We start from the raw sequence: 25,389 nt of genomic DNA, 5'->3' as shown, positions 1-25,389 counted from the left end.
GCGATCGGTTGAAGAGCATGCATTTAGTTTTACTAGTGTTTTAAGAGCAGTTGGAGGCCACAGAAGGAGTGTTGTATGGCATTGAAGCTTGTTTGGAGGTTTGTTAACACAGTGTCCAAAGAAGAGCCAGATGTATACAGAATGGTGTCGTCTGCGTAGAGGTGGATCAAAGAATCACCCGCAGCAAGAGCGACATCATTGATAAATAAAGACAAAAGAGTCATCCCGAGAATTGAAGGTCCGGACAACAGGCCCTCAGAGTTCAGCGTGTCAATTTAATCTGAGAAGTAGTTAGTGAACCAGGTAAGGCAGTCATTAGAGAAACCAAGGCTGTTGAGTCTGCCAATAAGATTTAGGTGATTGGCAGAGTTGAAGGCCTTGGCCAGGTCGATGAAGACGGCTGCACAGTGCTGTTTTTTATCGATGGTGGTTATGATACCGTTTAGGACCTTGAGCGTAGCTGAGGTGCACCGGTGACCAGCTCAGAAACCGGATTGCATAGTGGAGAATGAATGGTGGGATTCGAGATGGTAAGTGATTAACAACTTCTGGCGCCAACAGAGATGGCCGCCTCACTTCGCATTCCTAGGAAACTATGCAGTATTTTGTTTTTTTATGTGTTATTTCTTACATTGTTAACCCAGGTAATCTTAGGTTTTATTACATACAGTCGGGAGGAACTATTGGATATAATAGCAACGTCAACTCACCAACATTACGACCAGGAATACGACTTTCCCGAAGCGGATCCTCTGTTTTTCCCACCACCCAGGACAATGGATCAGATCCCAGCCGGCGACCCAAAACAACGATGCCGTAGAAGGGGCAGACGGAGCAGTCTTCTGGTCAGGCTCTGTAGATGGGCACATTGCGCACCGCTCCCGAGCATACTACTCGCCAATGTCCAGTCTCTTGACAACAAGGTAGACGAAATCCGTGCTAGGGTAGCCTTCCAGAGAGACATCAGAGACTGTAACGTTCTATGTTTCATAGAAACATGGCTCACTAGAGACACGCTATCGGAGTCGGTACAGCCAGCTGGTTTCTTCACGCATCGCACTGACAGAAACAAGCATCTTTCTGGTAAGAAGAAGGGCGGGGGTGTATGCCTTATGATTAACGAGACGTGGTGTGATCATAACAACATACAGGAACTCAAGTCCTTCTGTTCACATGACCTAGAATTCCTCACAATCAAATGACGACCAAATAATCTGCATAGAGAATTCTCTTCGATTATAATCACAGCCGCATATACCCCCCCCCCCCCCCCAAGCAAACACATCGATGGCCCTGAACAAACTTCATTTGACTCTATGTAAACTGGAAACCACATATCCTGATGCTGCATTTATTGTAGCTGGGGATTTTAACTAAGGCTAATCTGAAAACAAGGCTCCCTAAATTCTATCAGCATATCGATTGTGCAACCAGGGCTGGCAAAATACTAGATCATTGTTTTTCTAACTGCCGCGACGCAAATAAGGTCCTGCAGCCCGCCCTACTTTAGGAAAAGCTGACCACACTCCATTTTGTTGCTCCCTGCCTATAGACAGAAACTAAAACAGGAAGCTCCCGCGCTCAAGTCTGTTCAACGCTGGTCCTACCAATCGTATTCCACTCTTCAAGATTGCTTCGATCACGTGGACCGGGATATGTTCCGCATTGCGGCGAACAACAACATTGATGTATACGCTGATTCGGTGAGCGGGTTTGTTAGCAAGTGCATCGGTGATGTCGTACCCACAGCGTCTATTAAAACATTCCCAAACCAGAAACCGTGGATTGATGGCAGTATTCGCGCAAAACTGAAAGCGTGAACCACTGCTTTTAATCAGGGCAAGGTGACCGGAAACATGACCGAATACACACAGTGTAGCTATTCCCTCCGCAAGGCAATCGAACAAGCTAAGCGTCAGTATAGAGACAAAGTAGAGTCGCAATTCAACGGCTCGGACATGAGAGGTATGTAGCAGGGTCTACAATCAATCACGGACTGTAAAAGGAAAACCAGCCCCATCGTGGACCAGGATGTCTTGCTCCCAGACAGACTAAACTTCTTTGCTCGCTTTGAGGACACTACAGTGCCACTGACACGGCCCGCTACCAAAACCTGCGGGCTCTCCTCCGCTGCAGCCGACGTGAACAAAACATTTAAACGTGTCAACCCTCGCAAGGCTGCAGGCCCAGACGGCATCCCCAGCCATGTCCTCAGAGCATGGGCAGACTAGCTGGCTGGTGTGTTTACGGACATATTCAATCAATCCTTATCCCAGTCTGCTGTCCCCACATGCTTCAAGGGGGCCGCCATTGTTCCTGTTCCCAAGAAAGCTAAGGTAACTGAGCTAAATGACTACCGCCCCGTAGCTTTCACTTCCGTCATCATGAAGTGCTTTGAGAGACTACTCAAGGACCATATCACCTCCACCCTACCTGACACACTAGACCCACTCCAATTTGCATAACGCCCCAACAGGTCCACAGACGACACAATCACACTGCACACTGCCCTAACCCATCTGGACAAGAGGAATACCTACGTGAGAATGCTGTTCATCGACTACAGCTCAATATTTAACACCATAGTACCCTCTAAACTTGTCATCAAGCTCAAGACCCTAGGTCTCAACCCCGCCCTGTGCAACTGGGTCCTGGACTTGCTGACGGGCCGCCCCCAGGGGTTGAGGGTAGGTAACAACATCTCCACCCCGCTGATACTCAACACTGGGGCCCCACAAGGGTGTGTTCTCAGCCCTCTCCTGTACTCCCTGTTCACCCACGACTGCGTGGCCATGCACGCCTCCAACTCAATCATCAAGTTTGCAGACGACACTACAGTGGTAGGCTTGATTACCAACAACGACGAGACGGCCTACGGGGAGGAGGTGAGGGTCCTTGGAGTGTGGTGTTAGGAAAATAACCTCACACTCAACGTCAACAAAACAAAGGAGATGACCGGGGACTTCAGGAAACAGCAGAGAACGCACCCCCCTATCCACATCGACGGGACAGTAGTGGAGAGGGTAGAAAGTTTTAAGTTCCTCGGCGTACACATCACGGACAAACTGAAATGGTCCGCCCACACAAACAGTGTGGTGAAGAAGGCGCAACAGCGCCTCTTCAACCTCAGGAGGCTGAAGAAATTTGGCTTGTCACCAAAAACACAAACTTTTACAGATGCACAATTGAGAGCATCCTGTCGGGCTGTATCACCGCCTGGTACGGCAACTGCTCCGCCCCTCTGGTTCTCCAGAGGGTAGTGAGGTTTGCACAACGCATCACCGGGGGCAAACTACCTTCCCTCCAGGACACCTACACCACCCAATGTCACAGGAAGGCCAAAAATATCATATAGCTGCGGGGGGTGCAGAGCTGTTGGCTGCGGTTGGAGTAGCCAGGTGGAAAGCGTGGTCAGCCGTAGAGAAAGGAGGTGCTCTTATTCTCCATGGACTTTGTGGAGTTAGTGCTGCAGGATACAAATTTCTGTTTGAAAACGCTAGCCTTTGCTTTCCTAACTGCCTGTGTATATTGGTTCCTAACTTCCCTGAAAAGTTGCATACCGCGGGTACTATTCGAAGCTAGTGCAGTGCGCCACAGGATGTTTTTGTGCTGGTCAAGGGCATTCAAGTCTGGAGTGAACCAAGGGCTATATCTGTTATTAGTTCTACATTTTTTGAAAGGGGCATGCTTATTTAAGATGGTGAGGAAGGCACTTTTGAAGAACAACCCTGTAAGCAGTTTACAAGGTATTACAGCAACCCATGCTTTGGTTTCTTTTACCTGGCCACTGATTCAAATGCTAACTTTTTTTTTTTGCATTTGTGGCACAAATCCAATGCATGTCAATGGTACCTATATTAGCATTTCCTTGCTTCATATCCAAATCATCTATAGGTAATGTCATTGAGTTGCACAATACCTTTTTAGATGCTTCAGGATGATTTGGACATGATGTGTGAAAATGCTAATATAGATACAATTTAACTTGCGGATCTGTGCCTCATGCTGAAAAGTTTTAGCATTTGAAACAGTGGACAACAAAACCAGTGCATGGATTGCTGTCATACCTTGTCCATCGACTGAGGAAACCGGAAATAAATCATCTAGAACAACACCATCTAATGGTCAACCTAGTAATAGCAGAATGTAGGATGGGACATAAACATAACTTAAATTACTAATTTCTCGGAACAGGAAACCCCCGCACCCCACCCCACCCCCACCACCAAATTCACTGGGAATTCATTACATAGGATGAAGACCAATACTCCGAGCTGGATCTCCATACTACTTGTCAGACATAGAGAACTGATACTATATTCTTGTGGGGTTAGCGTGGCGTGTCCGTGGAAGGTTTAGACAATTTATTTGGATTTCTCATGTCTACCTCATTGGATGTTGGGTACTATATTTATTGAAGATTAAATGAATCCTATACATTTAAAATAGCCCAATCAATTAGTAATCAATTAGCTTAGTTTCTCAGAGATCAATTTGTTTTACAAAATAATGTTGCAGGAATGCTTATCTTAAATGTTTCTAACAGGAAAGAAATTAAATTGGAGATGGTGGGTGTCAAACCTCTTACTTGTGCTTTTTTAGGTGTGTGACCAATGTGAGTCTTTCCGTGTGTAGATGATGATGTAATATAGTAGTGCTGAGCGATTAACTGAAATTTCGGTTATTTTTCATTTTGGCCGACGTCGGTTAAATTATTTGAATTCCATTGTAGTAGGGAGTTGTAGTTTCTAACAGTCCAATATTCTACATAGCTTAGCACATAACACGTTGTAATTAACTACAATGACCATAATTCATTACGCATCTACTTTCCCGGTCTGTGTTTATTTTACGACTGCTACTACGGGAAGAGAGAAAAGTGCGCGATCGTGAGGTGATAAAGAGAGCAGCTGTTGTATTTCTACCTGAAAATACATTTGTCATCATGAGCTGTGTTTTCACATCTATTACTCCCCCCCTTGTTTTTAAAGCAAGTTTGCTGCAATTATACACATTTTGGGCTAATTGAGTGACTGCTGATGCACAACCAAATTTGTAAATTGCACCTTGTGTATTGTAACTCTCAACTGTAAGTTGGCACCAGTTGCCCAACACTGATCTAACTGATTTGATAGTTGGTATTCAGCAGTCATAAAAGTATACCTTATTTTCTACAGCATAGGCACCAGCTCTATAGAGATGAGATGATTTGGAATGAAAACATAGTCATCAGATAAAACAAATGTAATATACACAACTGAAATATTGAATTTTAAAATAATGTGAATAATTGATGGTTAATAAGTGAAAAGCAGTAATGGACAGTCATTACCATCTTGGGAAATGTATTAATAGTTTTACTCTGTTACAGCATTCAACCCACATAATGCATAGTGCATATCGAAAACCGTGATTTACTTTTAAATAATCGAACCAAAATTGAACCGATCTCAAAAGGCACTAGTCGCTCAGCACTATAATGTGGAGTACATGTATTTCTGCCATACTGTAGGTACAGAAAGCTAGCACTCAAGTGGCATCCAGACAAGAACCCTGACAACAAGGAGGACGCAGAGAGAAAGTTCAAAGAGCTTTCAGAAGCCTATGAGGTCCTGTCAGACGGTAAGAGCCCCCCCATAAGACAGTTTAGATGCTAAAATAAAATCAAAAGCTATCGTACATGTCCGGCATCACGGATACCAATACCACATCCGGTTGTAAAATAAAATAAAAAATATCAAGACATTTTATGGAGAAATGCTCACTGCTAATATAATAATGAGTGATTGCGTCTTGTTATGATCTGGTGTCTAGAAATGTATGCTAGCTAGGTACACACAGGTGGTGTTAAGTGGTGTCTTCCTGCTATACACATTGTATTACATGTGTCCGAGGTGACCTATTTTAAGAAATGCCATTAGTTTGTGTCGAAAGTTTAAAGATCTTTGATAGGAAGATGAGCGATTTGAAAAGGGGCGGCAGGTAGCCTAGTGGTTAGAGCATTGGGCCTAGTGGTTAGAGCATTGGGCCTAGTGGTTAGAGCATTGATAGTAACTGAAAGGTTGCAGCGTTCTATCACGTGACACTACATCTACAATTTTAATTGGCTAATGCTTAACCTTGAACTTAAACTTTTTCTAATGTTTGCAAGTATGGCCCTTAGCTGTCACACAAACATATGATCAGTCACGTGTTGCTGCCAGATAGTGAACACACATCACTGTCTTGTTTGTTTGTCCAGAAAGGACCTTTTTGTCTGTCTGTTTCAGGACCAAAAATTATGAAATGTACTTGAGGCTATTTACGATGTAGTGCACTACTTTTGATCAGGGCTCTGGTCAAAAGTAGTGCACTGCATAGGGACTAGGGTGCCGTTTTTGACACCGTTATAGGCCTGAGAGCACAACGGACAACTGTAATGTCTTGATTTAGTTGTTCCTGTTATGTACTGTTCACCCGGCAACAGCAGCTAAAACCAGGCCAGAAATTGTTATGTCAGGGCTGTTTGAGCTGTGGAGCACACACACTTCAACTTTCCTCTTTTGGTTCTTGTACAAGCCTTTGAGTAGTCTCTCTTGTTGTCATTCGGATTGTTTCGTCTATCAAGTTCTGGGGTGGTAATTTAGGACTTTTATGGAAATGGGCTTGAACTTGGGCAGCGACGCTCTGTCCACTAACTCCCATGGCTTGTCAGCACTGTGCACCCTCCAATTTCTTACTATGGCTCTTCCCAGCATTTAATCCCCCTTTTTCTTATTTTCCTTTTTTTCCTTTTCATTAGCAAACAAGAGGAACCTGTATGACCAATATGGGAAAGAAGGCCTAACAGGAAGCGGAGGGGGAGGAGGTAAACATTGAACATTACTCCTTGACGTTTTGATAGGCTTATCTAGGAGATATGGAGGTTATAAATGAATATAAAAAGACAGTATTTTATGATATGGCACAATGTCTGAAATACCACATAAAGCAAACATGCCAAGGAGAAGTGTATTTTCTTCTCAATTACTGACCTCTCCTTTTTTGTTGTTGGGGGGGGGGGGGGGGGGGGGGGGGGGGGGGTCTGACTTTCAACTAAGCCATTACTGCGAGGCATTAGCTGTCAACTAAGTGTCATGCTACCGTCATAGTGCCCTTGAATAATTGAACTATGTTCAGATTGCCGTGTGTGCTTGTATGACCAGGAATATGTTGCTTTACCATCGCTCAATAACTCTTGTTGGAAATGTAGTTGACGATTCTGTCTCTTTCTCCCAGGAGGCCATTATCACAACGCAGATCACTTCGGTGGTGGGTTCACATTCCGTAATCCAGAGGACGTCTTCAGGGAATTCTTCGGGGGACGAGATCCATTTGCAGATTTCTTCAGTAAGTCTCTCCACTGATGCCAGAGTGAGCGAGTGTGAGCAAGAGACCTCACTATGGCTTGAAGAACTGAAGCAGGCATTGAGATTAAGTTTATCAACGCTTTCTCAAGCGGTCTGCTTTTTAATTCCTGGCACATTCCTGACCTTTTCGCTGTCAGATGCCCACAACTAATTGCAGTTTTAAACCCCTGTGGACATGCTACTAATTGTGCACACATCTAGGTCAGCCTAGCTGGCTGGATAAGAGAGATTGGGCTGTTTGCTGCTTTGCCTGAGTGTTATATACATGAGATATATATATATATATATATATTATATCTCATGTGTATATATATATATATATATATATATATATATATATATATATACACAAAAGTATAGTGGATTCGGCTATTTCATCCACACCTTTTGCTGACAAGTTTATAAAATTGAGTACGCAGCCATGCAATCTCCACAGAAAAACATTGGCAGTAAATTACCTTACTGAAGAGCTCCGTGACGTCATAGGATGCCATCTTTCCAACCAGTCAGTTTGTAAAATTTCTGCCCTGCTAGAGCTGCCCCTGTCAACTGTAAGTGCTATTATTGTGAAATGGAAACTTCTAGGAGCAACAACGGCTCAGCTGCAAAGTGGTTGGCCACACAAGCACAAAGAATGGGACTGGCGAAGGCTGAAGCGCATAGCTCTTAGCGCTTGTCTTCTGTTGCAACACTCACTATCGAGTTCCAAACTGCTTCTGGAAGCAATGTCAGCACATGAACGGTTCGTCGGGAGCTTCATGAAATGGGCATCCATGGGCAAGCAGCAGAACACAAGCTTAAGTTCACCATGCACAATGCCAAGCATTGGCTTAAGTGGCGTAAAGCTCGCCGCCATTGTACTATGGAGCAGTGGAAACGCGTTCTCTGGAGTGATGAATCATGCTTCACCATCTGGCAGACCGACGGACGGATCTGGGTTTGACGGATGCCAGGAGAACGCTACCTGACCAAATGCAGAGTGCCAACTGTAAAGTTTGGCGGAGAAGGAATAATGGTCTGGGGCTGTTTGTCATGGGTCTTGCTAGGCCCCTTATTTCCAATGAAGGGAGATCTTAACGCTACACCATACCTTCTAGACGATTCTGTGCTTCCTACTTTGTGGCAACAGTTTGGGGAAGGCCCTTTCCTGTTTCAGCATGACAATGCCCCCATGCACAAAGCGAGGTCCATACAGAAATGGTTTGTCGAGATTGGGGTGGAAGATCTTGATTTGTCTGCACAGAGCCCTGACCTCAACCCGATCGAACACCTTTAGGATGAATTGGAACACTGCGAGCCAGGCCTTATTGCCCAACATCAGTGCCCGACCTCACTAATGCTCTTGTGGCTGAATGGAAGCAAGTCCCCACAGCAATGTTCCAACATCTAGTGGAAAGCCTTCCCAGAAGAGTGGAGGCTATTATAGCAGCAAAGGGGGGACCAACTCCATATTAATGCCCATGTCATGATTCAGGGGAAGGTGAGGTAGCCTGGACCCTTGATTAGATACACACATACCCATACATTTTAGCCTAACTGTGGGGTAGCCTGACTCTCAGGACTGTGCCCTCTATCCTAACTTTGTAGTAGCCTGGGTGTGACTCAGGACGTTAGCAGTCAGTTGACCCCTCCTGTATGTTATTAGACTTAGCAGGATCCCAGGCTGCTGCTGACAGACTGACCCAGCACCAGCTGGCATAATGACAGCCAGCCATACAATAACCACACCTCTGGCTACAGGCTGGGTACTGTATAGCCATAGGCTTTAGTTTCAAATGTAAACCCCCATTGCATCCTTTTAGAGTCCCTTTCCAAGCACAGACGGGAGAGCATGGATGTTCTGGGTTCAAGTTTTACGAGTAGACAGGGACACCTACCTGAGCCAGGACCGTAGTGGTGTTCTGTGCCATCAGCCTACTATCCTCTTACTGAAAGCATTGAGGACATGCTGTCTGATGCTGGACACTGCCATCATGGGAGTAAACAGCAACAGCTGTCCTCTGCACTCAGTCTGTGCTTGCGTCCAAACTGGCACCCTATTCTCTACAGAGTGCACTACTTTTGCCCCAAAACTATATAGGCCCTGGTCAAAAGTAGTGTGCTTTAAAGGGAATATGGTGCCATTTGGGACGCAGCCTGTGTTTGAAAGATACACTGGGCATTTATACTCTGTATACTCTGATACATGGAAGAATACAAACATCAACGTGGAAGTGTTTGCCTTCTCCTCAGATACAGGAAAAGCATCCAGCCTTTTCTAGTCTTATTTGTCAGAGCCATTTGTGTTTATGAAAGCGTTTCATCTTGTTAATTTAAACCAGGATGTTTTAACATGCACTTCCCGGACACTCATACACCACACGCATTTGAGTGTTATTGTAACCCCCTCACCTCACATGTTTCATATGTTTACACACACACACACACACACACACACACACACACGGGTCTGCTGCTATTGCAACTGCTCTTGTTTTTAATACGGAAGCTATTATTGAAAGCGTTCCGGCTGAATGATGTAGGCTCTCCTATCTGTCCATTTTCTGAGGCTCGCGTCCATATTTAGAGCTCTGAACCGCAGATGCCTCGCAGTCATTTGTTATAAATAAGTATAAATCAAGGGATACCAAGATAAGAAGATGGGCCTGGAGGTTCAAGGGCTTTAATCCTAGATCTTAAATTATGTTAAGGTAAATCCCATTAGAAACATCATCTTCCAGATTTGGGTGAGCTTGGGATGGGATGGCATTCTCCTCAAGGTCCATAGGAGTATCAATTCTCATTGATAATAAAGCCCCATTTAAGTCTATAGAAATGACTACAGATGCAAATGGATATAATGGTAAAAGGAAACCTGGCACAAGAAAAGTAACTTTATTGAATTGTTATTGCCCAAAGTCAATGAATGACCTTGTACTAAAACTACCTCAATGTAACGGTAAAATTATATGCAGGGGGGGATTTTAACAGTGTGCAGGATGCAACTCTAGAGAAGTCGTCAACTAAACTATATCCTCTTCCTGACATGTCTAAGGTATTAAACCACAACATCAAATAGATGGTCTGTGTGAACTGTGGAGATCGAAACATCTAACTGAAAGACATTACTCCTATTACTCTCACGTTCACAACTCATATTCAAGAATTGACTTTTGTTAATTGCGAACTTTTTATTTAATTGACTGTTTTTCTGAATGTAAATACCTTCCTGGAATTATTCCGGACAACAGCTCATTGTCCTTCACCTTAAACTCAAACCTCCAATGCCAATAGCAAAGACATGGCGATTCAACACAATGTTACTTTGAGATAAGGAGTTTACCTCATATCTCAACACAGACATGATTTAGGAAATAAATGTAGCCAATGAAGTATGCCCAACTGTTGTCTGGGTAGCTCTTAAAGCATACATGAGCGGTTGCATCATGTCTTACTCTTCACATAAGAAAAGACCCATAAAAAAATATATATACTAGAACAGAAAATCCAAGACTTAGAAATGTTGACACCCTTCAACAGTTGAGCATTTTGAAGCTTGAACATAACACACAGTAAACCCCCGTTATGCAGAGATTGCTGCTTTGAAATCCAAGCAACAATATGATGAGCAAGGTGAAAGGTGAAAGGGAAAAGGTCCATACAGGTCATACAGAAATGGTCATACAGGTCATACAGAAATGGTTTGTCGAGCTCGGTGTGGAAGAACTTGACTGGCCTGCATCGAACACCTTTGGGATGAATTGGAACGCCGACTGCTAGCCACGCCTAATTGCCCAACGTCAGTGCCCGACCTCACTAATGCTCTTATGGCTGAAGGGATGCAAGTCCCTGCAGCAATGCTCCGACATCTCGTGGAAAGCCTTCCCAGAGGAGTGCAGGTTGTTGTAGCAGCAAAGGGGGAACCAACTCCATATTAATGCCCATAATTTTGGAATGAGATTCTCGTCGAGCAGGTGTCCACATACTTTTGGTCATGTTGTGTATTACCACATTTTATCTATTTATGTCAGACCTTGTCAGTTTCAATTCCATCCAACTTTTTAAATAAAATAAATGGCTTGCTCTCTAACTTTGTTTGGAATGGAAAGACCGAGTCAAGTTGACTGTTAACACTTACCCTATAAAACTGGAGGTCTTGGACTACCTCATATGATGATGTATTACTGGGCTGCGCAACTGTGTTCCCTTAAACAATGGACAGCAGACTATCCTTGTGTGTCCTTGAGGAGTATCAAAGCCATACATTTAATACCGTTTGATCTAAAATACTGTATATTCACTACTTCGGGTCTAAGGCATTGAAGGAAAAATAAAATACAATCCAATGATTCTCCATCCCATTTGCATTAGGGAAAATGTACATACATTCATGAGGTGGAAAGAACCAATATCGCCAGACACCCTTATTTGGAATAACCACATCTTACCGCCAACATCTTAATGACAGGACCTTTAAGTCCCGGGCCCTCATTTATCAATGTTGTGTAGAAAAGCTTCTAAATTAAAATTTAGAATGTTCGCAAGTACAAAAAAAGTTGGAATTTATCAGTTGCTCGTACGCTTGATTTACACACACCTGTAAGTATTTTGCCTAGTCTCATTTACATAAAGAACCACCCTAAATGACCATTTATGGTCACAAACCTTCCCTTTAAAGCTGCAAGAAATGTCACTAATTTCTGTCCGCCAACATGTAGAAGACAAAGTGGGGAAAAAAACTTTTCGAACGCAGAAATTCACTTTTGATCACCGACGTGGAAGCAAAACAAGCCATACTTTTTGGAGCCTTCAGCAATGGCCTGACAAATAAGATCATTTTTTGTTGCTTGGCAGCAGGTTAGAGCTGTGGTAAATTCTGCCTTATCTGAGTGCAGAACAGTAAATTAAATGAAAAAGAACTGGTTTGATTTTAAAACGTATGCAAAAGGAATGATAATGATGATCCTCAAAAGGGATATAAGTGCAACAGGAGGAGTGACTCTTCACTGTCTGCTATGGACCAGCGCATTGGCAACATAATTGGAGAGATCTCGGTGTCTGGCATCATTTGTGAGGGTGATACTGAGGACCCTCTCCCAGACACACCAACTGATGGTAAGTCTAACTTTATTTTCGCAACCATATTCAGACACGGACCACATCTAAATAATTTTGCTTGAAAATGAAATATAATATGTATGTGTGTGTGACAAAATGAATGTAACAAAACATAAAATCTTGACAGATGTGGGTGATTTTCCTGACCCCTCATCCCCAGGCCTACCAGAAGGGTGTCCTCTTTGGCGAGTGCTTCAGCTGCGCCGCATGTTTTGACTGACGCTGTCCTGAAACAACAAGAAGAGATCAACACATCAATTCTTGGACTCCAACAGCAGCTGGAGGATGTATGCAATGGCCTGAGAGAGAGAGAAATCAATAATTGAAGGAACCTGTTGATTGTGTCAAACATGTGAGGTCCAGTATGTCAATCCTTTCTCTATTTGGTGGATGGTATTTCATTAGCAATTTGACTTTCCTACCGCAATGTGCTGTGCGTACGCACGGTCAGAGCTGTGCTTCAATTTACGCACATTCTCAAGTATAAGTACAAATGAATAAATCCCACACCTTGCTTAGAAAGGATCGCACGCATGGTTTTACAAACATTTCTGTTCATATGCCACATTGATGACATTGACAACATCTTGAATATTTAACATGCGTACTATGATGTATCTCCACTGTCCTTCAATCAATTACAATACATATTTGGATTATCCAAGGCTGATTTTTACTTCCCTTCTTACAACTCAGAAATTGTATTCAACCACTTCAACGGGATATGGATGAACCTAAGGCATCTAGCATAGAAAAAAATACTGGAAGAAGCTGCTATGCCAAAGAAGTTGATGGCCAAGTTAAATCAAGGGCTGATTTGAAGCTCTACCTGATGGTTCTGAACCTGCAAGGAAACAATGGGAAACAGATCTGAAGGAAGAAATTGAGGAGAACCATTGACCACAGATATATGAAAATGTTCATACCTGATCCTACAACCTAAGACATAAACTACTGTGTAGTCATCGGACTACACTCCTGCCAGAATGCACCCAGAAATGTCACATCTCTGTTGGAGATGCACAAAGGAACCCTATTACAGTGCCTTCAGAAAGTTTTCACACCCTTTACTTTTCCCACATTTTGTTGTGTTATAGCTTGAATTTAAAATGGATTAAATACACACAATAATCCATAATGTCTAAGTGGAATTATGTTTTAAAAATTGTTTACAAAAAATGTAAAGCTGAAATAGCTTGAGTCAATAAGTATTCAACCCCTTTTATGGGAAGCCTAAATAAGTTCAGGAGTAAAAATGGGTTTAACAAGTCACATAATAAGTTGCATCGACTCACTGTGTGCAACAGTGGTGTTGAACATGATTTTGGAATGATTACCTCATCTCAATCAATACACCCAGTGTATTGATACTACAACGATACAGGCATCCTTCCAAACTCAGTTGCCAGAGAGGATTTCACCATTCGGCCAATGGTGACTTTTAAAACAGTTAGTTTAATGGCTGTGATGGGAGAACTGAGGATGTATCTGTAGTTACTCCGCAATATTAACGTAATTGACCGAGCGAAAAAGGTACAGCATTTTTATTCTCCAAAACATCCTGTTTGCAACAAGGCACTAAAATATGGCAAAGCAATTAACTTTCTGTCCTAAATACAATTTGTTATTTGTAGGTACTTTTTAAGTACATACCTGCAGTCAACTTGTGCAATAAGTTATGGGGGAAAAACAGAACATTACTTACTTCACCTGTCCCATTATTTTACATTATGAAGCTCACGCTAGTTCCCCAGAACAGTTGAGCCAGTCACGTGTTTGTTTGTAAAAAAGCGGGAGAAAGCGGGAGCAGGTGAGTCTAACTGTGGATTTATTGACAGAGGTCACGTTTCATATTGAAAGTCAATAATTTTTTTTTTGCTTCAATAGAGTGATCAGGGACGTGCAACTATAGTTTTCCTTCACAGAAAATATATTAGTGCAACACAATCAGTTGACAGCAGGAGTGCAACGCTATTTGCCTGGCAGTCACACGTTAATGAGCTTACAATGAAAAAGCAAGATGTCTTTTGCAAAAACAATGCGTGGCCATCATATTTCTAATGTTTATCACAAAGAATGTAGCCAGCTACATGTCCCAATGTTTTGCTTAAAGTTAATTTAGCATTTTACCTGAGAAAAGTAGGCTGAACTTTGAACGTTTCTTCAAGTGCAGTCGCAAAAACCATCAAGCGCTATGATGAAACTGGCTCTCATGAGCACTGCCACAGGAAAGGAAGACCCAGAGTTGCCTCTGCTACGGAGGATACGTTTTTATTAGAGCTAACTCTACCTTAGATTGCAGCCCAAATAAATGCTTCACAGAGTTCAAGTAACAGACTCATCTCAACATCAACTGTTCAGAGGAGACAGTGTGAATCAGGCCTCCATGGTCGAATTGCTGCAAAGAAACCATTACTAAAGGACACCAAGAAGAAGAGACTTCCTTGCGCCAAGAAATACGAGCAATGGACATTAGACTGGTGGAAATCTGTCCCACTATCATGTGTTTCTTTAACAGGACAGTGACCCAACACACCTCCAGGCTGTGTAAGGGTTATTTTGACCAAGAAGGAGAGTGATGGAGTGCTGCATCAGATGCCCTAGCGTCCACAATCCCCCGACTTGAACCCAATTGTGATGAGTTGGACCACAGAGTGAAGGAAAAGCTGCCAACCAGTGCTCAGCATATGTGGGAACTCCTTCAAGACTGTTTCTCGCATGGAATAGCCTTAATTTCTCAGAACAAGAATAGACTGACGAGTTTCAGAAGAAAGTTATTTGTTTCTAGCCATTCTGAGCCTGTAATCGAACTCACAAATGCTGATGCTCCAGATACTCAACTAGTCTAAAGAAGGCCAGTTTTATTGCTTATTTTATTCAGAACAACAGATTTCAGCTCTGCGAACATAATTGCAAAATTATTATCAATTAGCCTTTTTAAAATGATAAACTTGGATTAGCTAACACAACGTGCCATTGGAACACAGGAGTGATGGTTGCTGATAATGGGCGTCTGAATGCCTATGTAGATGTTCCATAACAAATCAGCCGTATCCAGCTACAATAGTCATTTACAACAATATCTACACTGTATTTCTGATCAATTTGATATTTATTTTAATGGACAAAACATTTTCTTTCAAAAACGAGGGCATTTCTGTGTGACCCGAAACATTTGAACGAACGGTGGTGTATGTGCTATCATTTAATTTATGTCTAAGTATTTATATCCATCCATCTCGATTTATGTCCGTTGGGAAATGTAAACATTGGTGATCAATATCAGAGAAAGTTTTGCAATCTAGGTCTAATTACTGCAAAAAAAATATAGAGCCATCAATTTGAACACCTCATCCATCATCAATAACAAACTGGAGGGGGGAGGGAGATGTGTTGACGTGTGTGATATTAAACTTGATATTAATAATACTGTTAATAAAAAATGCATCTGCACCTATTCTTTATGCTGTGCACTACTTTTGGGCTGATAGTGCCCTACTGTCACCAGAGCATATGTCTAATATATATGGGTGTGAATCCCAAATGGATGGATGGATGTATATATATATATATATATATATATATATATATATATATATATATCCATCCATCCATCCATCCATCCATTTGGGATTCACACCCAGTACCATTAGCAGTGGAGACCTCCTGCAATGATGGGGGGTTGGGACATTGTGGTTGGGGTCACTCCATTTGATATGAAGAGAGGGTTAGAGAGAGGCTTTATGGAGAGCTTCCATCTGGGTTTAATATGTCTTTAAAGGCTGGGGGGAGAGTGAGAGTCCTCAGGGTCCTCATGCATATACAGTCCAATTGTTAAAACAAATGATGAAAATTACATTGTGGTGGATTGGAGAGTGGAAGCAGGTGGGGATTATTCTATCTAACTGGAAGGGCAGGTTTTTTTTCCCGGCTCTCACGTCTGCCGCTATGGGAGGGAGGATCTCCCATGTAACTACTGCACATGTGAGACCCGCGTGCAAGAAACTCTTAACATGTTAAGGCTAGCACAAACCGCTAAATGATGTGAGAATAGCGTGTTACTATAAATCATTGGTTGATTAAGCCCGGTTGAAAAATGTACCCAAAACCCAGACATCTCCTTCCAAAAAGTCCATAGGTTAATGCACTTTAACCTTTTAGGGGCACAGACATCAGTGAATAAGCCAACTCAGTTAATACACTGAACAAAAATATAAAAGCTACATATAAAGTGTTGGTCCCATGTTTCATGAGCTGAAATAAAAAAGATCCCAGAAATGTTCCATACTCACAAAAATCTTATTTCTCTCAGCTTTTAAAAAGGCCACTCTAAATTGTGCACTTTTGTCACACAACACAATGCCACAGATGTCTCAAGTTTGGAGGGAGCGTGCAATTGGCATGCTGACTGCAGGAATGTCCACCAGAGTTGTTTCCAGATAATTTAATGTTAATTTCTCTACCGATGATCTTTTTAGAGAGTTTGTCAGTTCGTCCAACTGCAGACCATGTGTATGGGCAGGCATAAGCTGCAGACAACTAACACAATTGCATTTTTTATTGATGGCAATTTGAATGCACAGAGATAACGTGACAATATCCTGAGGCCCATTGTAGTGACATTGGGTGCTGAGGAGTATTTCTGTTTGTAATAAAGCCATTTTGTGGGGGAAAACAAATTCTGATTGGATGGGCCTAGCTCCACAGTGGGTGGGCCTATGCCCTGTCATGTGAAATCTATAGATTAGGACCTAATGAATTTACTTACATTTACAGATTTCATTATGAACTGTAAACTCATCAAAATCTTTGAAATTGTTGCATTTAGCGTTTTATTTTTGTTGTGTATAAATATGTATTTAGATGGGCCTATGACTTTTTGTATGCTCATGGATTTCAGTTTTTGACTATTTGTAATTAACTTGAACTTGACTAATGTGTTGTCATTGTCTGTCCCCAATCCCCAGTGGACGATGACTTCTTCGGCGGGGGTCAAAGGCAGCGAGGGGTGAGCCGGAGCAGGACCGGGGGACCCTTCGTCCACGGTTTCGGGGGCTTCCCCCCCTTTGGGGCAGGCTTTCCAGTGTTTGATTCAGGTGGGCCTCCCCTGCAGCACGGTAATACTCTATTTCAAATATGCGTCTCCCAAAACTCTGGTTAAGCTTATCTTCCTCCTCATGGAAATGGTTACATAACATAAATCTCACTGCATATTATAAAATGTGCTATTTCGGTCATATAATAAGCTTCATTTTGAGGTCAACATTTGCGAGTAAGCAAAGCAAAGGAAAATGGCGGGGTGTTTGTGTTATGGGTGTGATCTTGAGTGTGTGGGCCAAATCAAAGTTTTATTTGTCATATGCACAGATTAAGTTGTGTGTGTGTGTGTGTGTGTGTGTGTGTGTGTGTGTTTCACTCCTAGGTTTCACTTCGCTGGGGCATATGGGTGGAGGGGGCTTTGCCACGTTCTCCTCTTCATCTTTTGGTGGTAGCGGAGGAGGAGGAGGGGGGATGGGCAACATCCGCTCAGTATCCACCTCCACCAAGTTCGTCAACGGCAGAAGAATCACCACAAAGCGGTACAAGCACAGCTAGTCAGTCCATGTAATCAATTGTGTCACTGACTTGTTCTTGTCTTCACACTGTGACCTGGGGATAGTTTCCTCAAAATAAAAACAAACATGATTTTTCTAGGCTGTTGTCCTTTTCACTTTGGCTGTAGTCAATTCACCAAGGCAGTTTTGAATATTGAAGAATTGTGTAACACTTAACAATAACGTACCCTTTATAAACCCTTTAAAGTATTACCAAAAACAGATATGTATGATTAAAATAACTCTCGTCTTTTATCCTAACTCTGCTTTGTCTCCTGCAGGATTGTGGAGAATGGCCAGGAGAGGGTGGAGGTGGAGGAGGACGGTCAGTTGAAGTCTCTAACCGTCAACGGTAAGGAGCAGCACCTAAGACTGGATAACAAGTGATAACCTCTGCACAACGTTTGAAATACTCACACCTGACCTGGAAACAAACCAAACTAACTCAGCGTGACGATGCTGCTCAGGGTCGCAATGTTACGGCGGGTTGGTTTCTCTCTCCTCTCTCTCCCCTGTTGACATTCCTAGTTCACGTGTAGTTCACAGCGAGGAAATATGTTCTCATCTTAGTTTAGCCGCTGGAGCGAGGGACGATCACATAGGGTTGTATTTATTCCAGCTTTACCTTTTTGTTTCGGGACCATTCTCTTAGTAGGACCAATGTGTATGACTTTTTTTTTGCTGTACTGATTTTTCTGAGTTTTTCTGTGGGTGGACTTCTTTACCTTTTAGTTCTAGAAGTCAGGGGCACAACGAGATGTACATTTGGACAGCTTTGCGCTTGTGCATTTAAATATAATGTTATTAACCCTTTGCCTAGTTAAAAGAAAATGGAACATCTCTCTAACCTGTACACCGTTTTCATGTCCATGAGCTTCAGATGACCCGTTTTAGATACCTAATAAATGTGTATAGTATTAATGTGAACTTGTTTTTGCTTTTTGTCTTTGTTTGTTTTTGAATACAAGTGTTTTTTCAGCATGATTGCCAATGACAAGGCTGTTCAAGTTTGGACCAACTGTTCCATCAGTTCATCATAAATCCCTAAACAAGAGACTAAATATACAGTGCCTTGCTAAGGTTTTCAGACACTTTGGATTTCTTCACTTGTTTTATTGTGTTACAAAATGGGATTGGATTTAATTGTAAAAAAAATTGTCAACAATATACACAACATACTCTGTCAAAGTGGAAGAAACAATTACTTACATTTTTTCTTTCTTTAATATGAACAATATAAAATAATAAAATATAGTAGTTGCATAAGTATTCAGCCTCTTTCAGGAGTCAAATTTGGTTTAACAAATCACATAAAAAGTTACCGTGAGGTCCCTTACAGACAAAAACCACATGTTTCACATGTCACGTGGAATCATTTGGATCACATATGGATTCACATTTTCACGTGAGATTTCACATGTGATGCCCTGCAAAACCAAAATGGGCCGTTATAATACACACACAGTGCTTTTAACTTACATTAACTTACAACATTTGAGCACGTGAAAACCCAGCTGTCAAATGTCATTTAGGATATTTTACTTTTGAAGTGCATCACTTACATGAATTTTCAAGTTAAACAGTCACAGTCTGCTGCAGGTTTTTATCTAGTTCCCGGTTTGTTCCAGGGACATCCCCAAGGACATTCTTAGAACATTGTGTCACGGTCCCCTGGAGGTTCTATCTAGTTCCCGGTTTGTTCCAGGGACATCCCCAAGGACATTCTTAGAACATTGTGTCACGGTCCCCTGTAGGTTCTATCTAGTTCCCGGTTTGTTCCAGGGACAGGTAGACGGGTAACAATATTGAATCAGACATTGAATATCTATTTCAAGTATGACCTAGTTAATAATAATTATGCTGTGCGTTATGCATTTAACCACTCAGACACCTAAAAAAAAATAGTCATCCTTCTGAACTGAGTTGCAGGACAGGAATGGGACTGCTCAGGGATGTTAACATGAGGGCATTGGTGATCTTTAAAGAGCTACAGAGCTCAGTGGCTGCGATGGGAGAGAACTGAGGGTGGATCAACAACATTGTAGTGACTCCACAATAAGGACCTAAATGACAGAGTCATAATAAGAACACAAATATACAAATTATTCCAAAGCATGCATTTTGTATGCAACAAGACACTAAAGTAATACTGAAAAAAAAAAGTGGCAAAGGAATACATGTTTGGGGCAAAGACATCACTGAGTAACTGCCTCCTTATTTTCAAGCATGGTGTTGGCTGCATCATGGTATAGGTATGATTTAACATGGGAAAGTACTGGGTTTTTCAGGATAAAATTAAACGGGATAAGCACAAGGAAAATCCTAGAGCAAAATCTGCTTCAGTCTGCTTTACACCAGACACATTGGAAGAGGAATTCACCTTTCAGCAGGACCAATAACCTATAACACAAGGCCAAATCTACACTGGAGCTGCTTACCAAGAAGACAGTGAATGTTCCTAAGTGGCAGAGTTAGTATACCAAGCAGATCTAAATCAAAACTATGGCAAGACTAGAAAATTTGCTCCTAGCCATGACCCCCAAAATTGACAAAGCTTGACATTTTTTTTTAAAGAATAATAGGCAACTATTACACAATCCAGGTGTGCAAAGCTCTCAGAGACTTACCCAAGAAGACTCACCTGTAATGATTGCTGCCAAAGGTGTTTCTAACATGTATGGACTCAGGGAGCTGAATACTTATGCAACTACTATATTTTAGTTATACATTTTTTTATGAATCTTCAAAACATTTTAGAATTGTTTTTCCAATGTCAATTTTAAATCCATTTTAGTACCACTTTGTAAAACAATGAAATGTGAAGAAATTCAAGTGCTCTGAATACTTTTGCAAAGCTGTGTGTGTGTGTGTGTGTGTGTGTTTTAGAACACCTACTCATTCAAGGGTTTTTATTTTTACTATTTTCTACATTGTAGAATAATAGTGAAGACAACCAAAATAGGAAATAACGCACATGGAATCATGTAATAACTAAAAGAGTGTTAAACAAATCAAAATATATTTTTATTTGAGATTCTTCAAATATCCACCCTTTGCCTTGATGACAGCTTTGCACATTCTTGGCTTTCTCTCAACCAGCTTCATGAGGAAGTCACCTGGAATGCATTGCAATTAACAGGTGTGCCTTCTTAAAAGTTAATTTGTGGAATTTCTTTCCTTCTTAATCCGTTTGAGCCAATCAGCTGTGTTGTGGGACTGTCAATGACCAGGGCAATGACCCAACACACTTCCAGGCTCTGTAAGGGCTATTTTACCAAGAAGAAGAATAGTGTGGCTATTTGAAGAATCTCAAATACAAAATATATTTGTTTAACTCCTCTGGGATATGTGGGACTCTAGCGTCCCACCTGGCCAAAAGCCAGGGAAAATGCAGAGAGCCAAATTCAAATAAATTCAAATAAACTTTCATTAAATCACACATGCAAGATGGCAAATTAAAGCTACACTTGTTGTGAATCCAGCCAACATGTCAGATTTCAAAAAGGCTTTTCGGCGAAAGCAAACGATGCTATTATCTGAGGATAGCACCTCCGTAAACAAAGAGAGAAAAGCATATTTCAACCCTGCAGTCGCGACACAAAACGCAGAAATACAAATATAATTCATACCTTACCATTGACGAGTTTCTTTTGTTGGCACTCCAATATGTCCCATAAACCTCGACCAATTTCTAAGGACTGGTGACATCCAGTGGAAGCAGTAGGAACTGCAAGAAGGTCCCCTAGAAATCTGGATTCCCAATGAAAACTCATTGAAAAGAGTGACATAAAAAAATAAAACATCTGAATGGTTTGTCCTTGCCTGCTAAAATAAGTTATGTTATACTCACAGACATGATTCAAACAGTTTTAGAAACTTCAGAGTGTTTGCTATCCACATCTACTAATAATATGCATATCATATCTTCTGGGGATGAGTAGCAGGCAGTTGAATTTGGGCATGCATCATCCGGACGTGAAAATACTGCCCCGTCACCAAGACGTTAACACTTTTTTGGTTACTACATGATTCCATATGTGTTATTTCATAGTTTTGATGACTTCACTATTATTCTACAATGTAGAAAATAGTATAAATAAAGAATGCTCTTGAATGAGTAGGTGTTCAAAAACCTTTGACCGGTAGTGTATATGGACCAAATACAGGGGATTTTGGGTAAAAACAAAATAATTATTAAGCTTGACCATTTTTTAAAGGTCTGTTGCAGTCACAATGAGTCTGTGATGATTCTGTTTGGCTTGAGTGACACTTTCACAGCCGCCCCAACACCCACTTCCACAAACTGTGTGTACTTGCTTGATGTCACCTGCTTCACACCAACACACAGAGAAAAAGGAAACCACACTTGCTGCTTTTCAATGAAACTCACACACTAATCACATCATACTCCCAAGTGTTCATTTTAACCAACTAATAAATTCGTTTTACTGCTATGCTATTCGATTACACCTGCATTCTTACAGTGGTCCATTGTGTCATTCATTCAGTGATAGCTGTCTCTTCATGGACTATCATGATTTGCAATATGGAATTATTAGCTAGCTTCAACGTAAGATACAAGTATGGCAGTGTTAGTTGCCTTTAATCAAGAATGGAGTTAATCTCAACAACAGGTATGTATTCTCACACACACACCCATCTTGAATCCATTAAGCTGTGTTCCGTGTTTTTGAAGACCTCACTTGCCCTTCCTGTCTTCTCCTGTGTTGATGATGCGTTTGCTTAGAGAATGGGAGTCATACACATGCTCACCTCAGTTTCCCCAGCCTTCACAGAACATTGTTTGTGTCCCAAATGGCACCCCATTCCCTATAAAGTGCACTAAAGAGGGAATCGGGTGCCATTTGGGATGCAGAGACGATGTCTGTTTTTGTCTTTCACCTAGTAATGTGTAAGCTGTTTTATAAGATGTTGCCAGTGTGTTGTCTGGGGAGCTAGGTTTAAAATCAAATCAACACTGTTTTGATGTTCAACACAATACCTTATATTGGAGATGGGTCTGCTCCTCAAACGGTACCCTGAAACCTACATACAGGTAACAGACAAAATAATGGAAATACTTGAGTAAATGAGGAATACAAAGTACAGTGTATTGAGAGCAGGTGCGTCCACACAGTTTTAGTTCCTGAGTTAATTAACCAATTAACATCCCATTGAAGCTACTTTGGCTCATGGCGGCCCAATCCCCTAAATATTAAGACACTTTGGGTTTCCTTTATTTTGGTAGTTACCTGTAGTGCACTAGTTAAATAGTTTTACTTCTATGTTTGAACAGAGCCTTACAGGCCCTGGTCAAAGTAGTGCACTAAATAAGGAATACCATTTGTGATGTATTGTCCCTCTCAGCACTGGGCTGATGTGTTATCTTCAGATGCCGTGCATCCGTGCCACTGTCTGAAACTGGTGGCACAGATGGTGGTAGACTAGCAGCAGTGAGCAGAAGGGGTTACAGCTGTTTATTATGCCCTGGCCTGCGGCAGAAGGTGAAGTGCGTGTTTGTTCAGGGGCAGAACGACAGATTTTTACCTTGTCAGCTCAGGGATTCAATCTTGCAACCTTTAAGTTACTAGGCCAACGCTCTAACCACTAGATTACCCTGCCGCTCCAAAAGGAGGTTAGTTGATTTACACAAGCTTCGGGTGCATTTTTTTGAGAGTAGTTACATGATCGGCGAAAGCTGTCACTGTTTAGCAACAAGAAAGCAGAAAGAACAGGTCCCTCAGAGCAGTTTCCCGCCCGGTTTGTTTTGTGTAAGAACCCTTATCCCCAAAGGAAATTTTTCTAAAATGAAGAAATAATACACAGGCTCCTTATCTAACATTTTCTGTGGTATTTTTGCACATTGTTGTGAAACGTTTTGTAACAGAAGCGTTTCTTATTGGACAAGCTCAGGTAGTCGCTTCGTTTGTCAGTTTTCTTGCATTTGGTGCCTAGTGAATACAACCTTGCATTTTACGACATTGGCTTACTGGCACTGTAGCTACATTTTGTCTTTCCCTCAGCTGTGGCAGCCATTTCTCCCACACTCTGCAGCTCTAGACTTTTTTTTCCTTCTCACCTGGAGGTTGATTGAAGCGGTGGCTGAGCATTTGCAAGTAGTGCAGTTGACACTGTGGCCATGTCCTTGTGGCTGGGTGACCTGTGTGTGTGTGTGTGTGTGTGTGTGTGTGTGTGTGTGTGTGTGTGTGTGTGTGTGTGTGTGTGTGTGTGTGTGTGTGTGTGTGTTGATGAGTGGAGGAGATTAGCAAACCCTCCACTGTGGTAGAGCTGCCGGTGTGCATAGAGTCAGGCCCCAGGCTCAGTACCGGAATTATCACATCACTGTTGCTTAAAACGCTAACAATTACTGATAAGGCCTGTCATTCAATTGAGTTAGGCTATTACACATTTTCCCTCAGTGGGAAAAATGATATATTTAATGTCAGAAAAGCAGCTTGAATTTAGTATTTTTGCATTTTAATAACTGCTTGAGCCAGGGGCAAATTACAGCTTTGGTATGAAAACGTAATCATAATTAATGTAGGGCTTGAATTCAGAGATTTTCTCAAGTGAGTAAGAAGTATTTTTCCATGGTGCAATGGCTCCTCCTGCTGACTGAAATCTGCCATTGCATATCTTTGTTAAACTCAATAGATCAGTGTTTTTTCCCCTTATATTCTTAATAATTGAAAATGCATTTATTACAAATGAATTATGTATGTTGTATACAACAAATGTTGAAAGGCCTAAAGGCAAGCCTGAAGACTGAGTGTAGACCAAACCTTCCTCTCTCGCTGTGTTGTAGAATGTGTCTGGCACCAGGTGGCACTGTTTCTACATTAACAGTAGATGATGACATCACTCTGTTCTTTTCTACCTTCTCCAGGTCAACTGTTTTTTTCTTTTATACATCTATTACTTTACTGCAGCAAACAACTTGTATTTGGTTAACGTAAGGTAAAAATGTATTCCAGCTTAGTAACAGGTAGGCTATTTTTTTTTGTGCTTTTTAAATACCCTGGACCAAAGTCAAAATCACACTGAACTACACACTGTAACCCAAAATGTCTGACATGGCAGTATATATTATTTCTTCATCTTAAGGGTGTGTATGCATTATTAAGGTAGATTCTAGGGCGCGTGTCAAATTCCACTCAATTTCCTATATAGTGTGCTACTCTCTGCATGAGTCTCGCTTTGTGGTGACTAGCCTTACTGGTTTAAATACCATAACTAGGTGGAATGGGTGATGACATAATACTACTATCCATGTCTCAACCCACAAGCCACTTTATGGGCAAGTTGCCAGC

General features: G+C 41.7%; 1 protein-coding gene across 6 annotated transcripts in view; it reads left to right on the top strand.

Moving 5' to 3' along the window:
• LOC110535590 (dnaJ homolog subfamily B member 6) overlaps positions 1-25,389 on the top strand; it is a 65,964-nt gene that overhangs the window by 28,360 nt on the left and 12,215 nt on the right. For 2 of the 6 annotated variants that reach the window (XM_021620670.2, XM_021620671.2), the window contains exons 3-8: positions 5,513-5,622; positions 6,782-6,847; positions 7,258-7,368; positions 17,453-17,602; positions 17,908-18,064; positions 18,361-18,431. In XM_021620670.2, coding sequence (XP_021476345.2) covers positions 5,513-5,622; positions 6,782-6,847; positions 7,258-7,368; positions 17,453-17,602; positions 17,908-18,064; positions 18,361-18,431 — 665 coding nt within the window. Of the gene's footprint in view, positions 1-5,512; positions 5,623-6,781; positions 6,848-7,257; positions 7,369-17,452; positions 17,603-17,907; positions 18,065-18,360; positions 19,007-25,389 lie in introns of those variants that run through there. The other 4 variants (XM_021620674.2, XM_021620678.2, XM_021620676.2 and 1 more) reach the window with 4 other exon arrangements.

Source organism: Oncorhynchus mykiss, chromosome 11 (genome assembly GCF_013265735.2).
Source record: "Oncorhynchus mykiss isolate Arlee chromosome 11, USDA_OmykA_1.1, whole genome shotgun sequence".
In the NCBI taxonomy this organism is placed as follows: domain Eukaryota; kingdom Metazoa; phylum Chordata; class Actinopteri; order Salmoniformes; family Salmonidae; genus Oncorhynchus; species Oncorhynchus mykiss.
The sequence above is the reverse complement of the archived record's forward strand: the minus strand, read 5'-3'. Positions and strand labels throughout refer to the sequence as shown.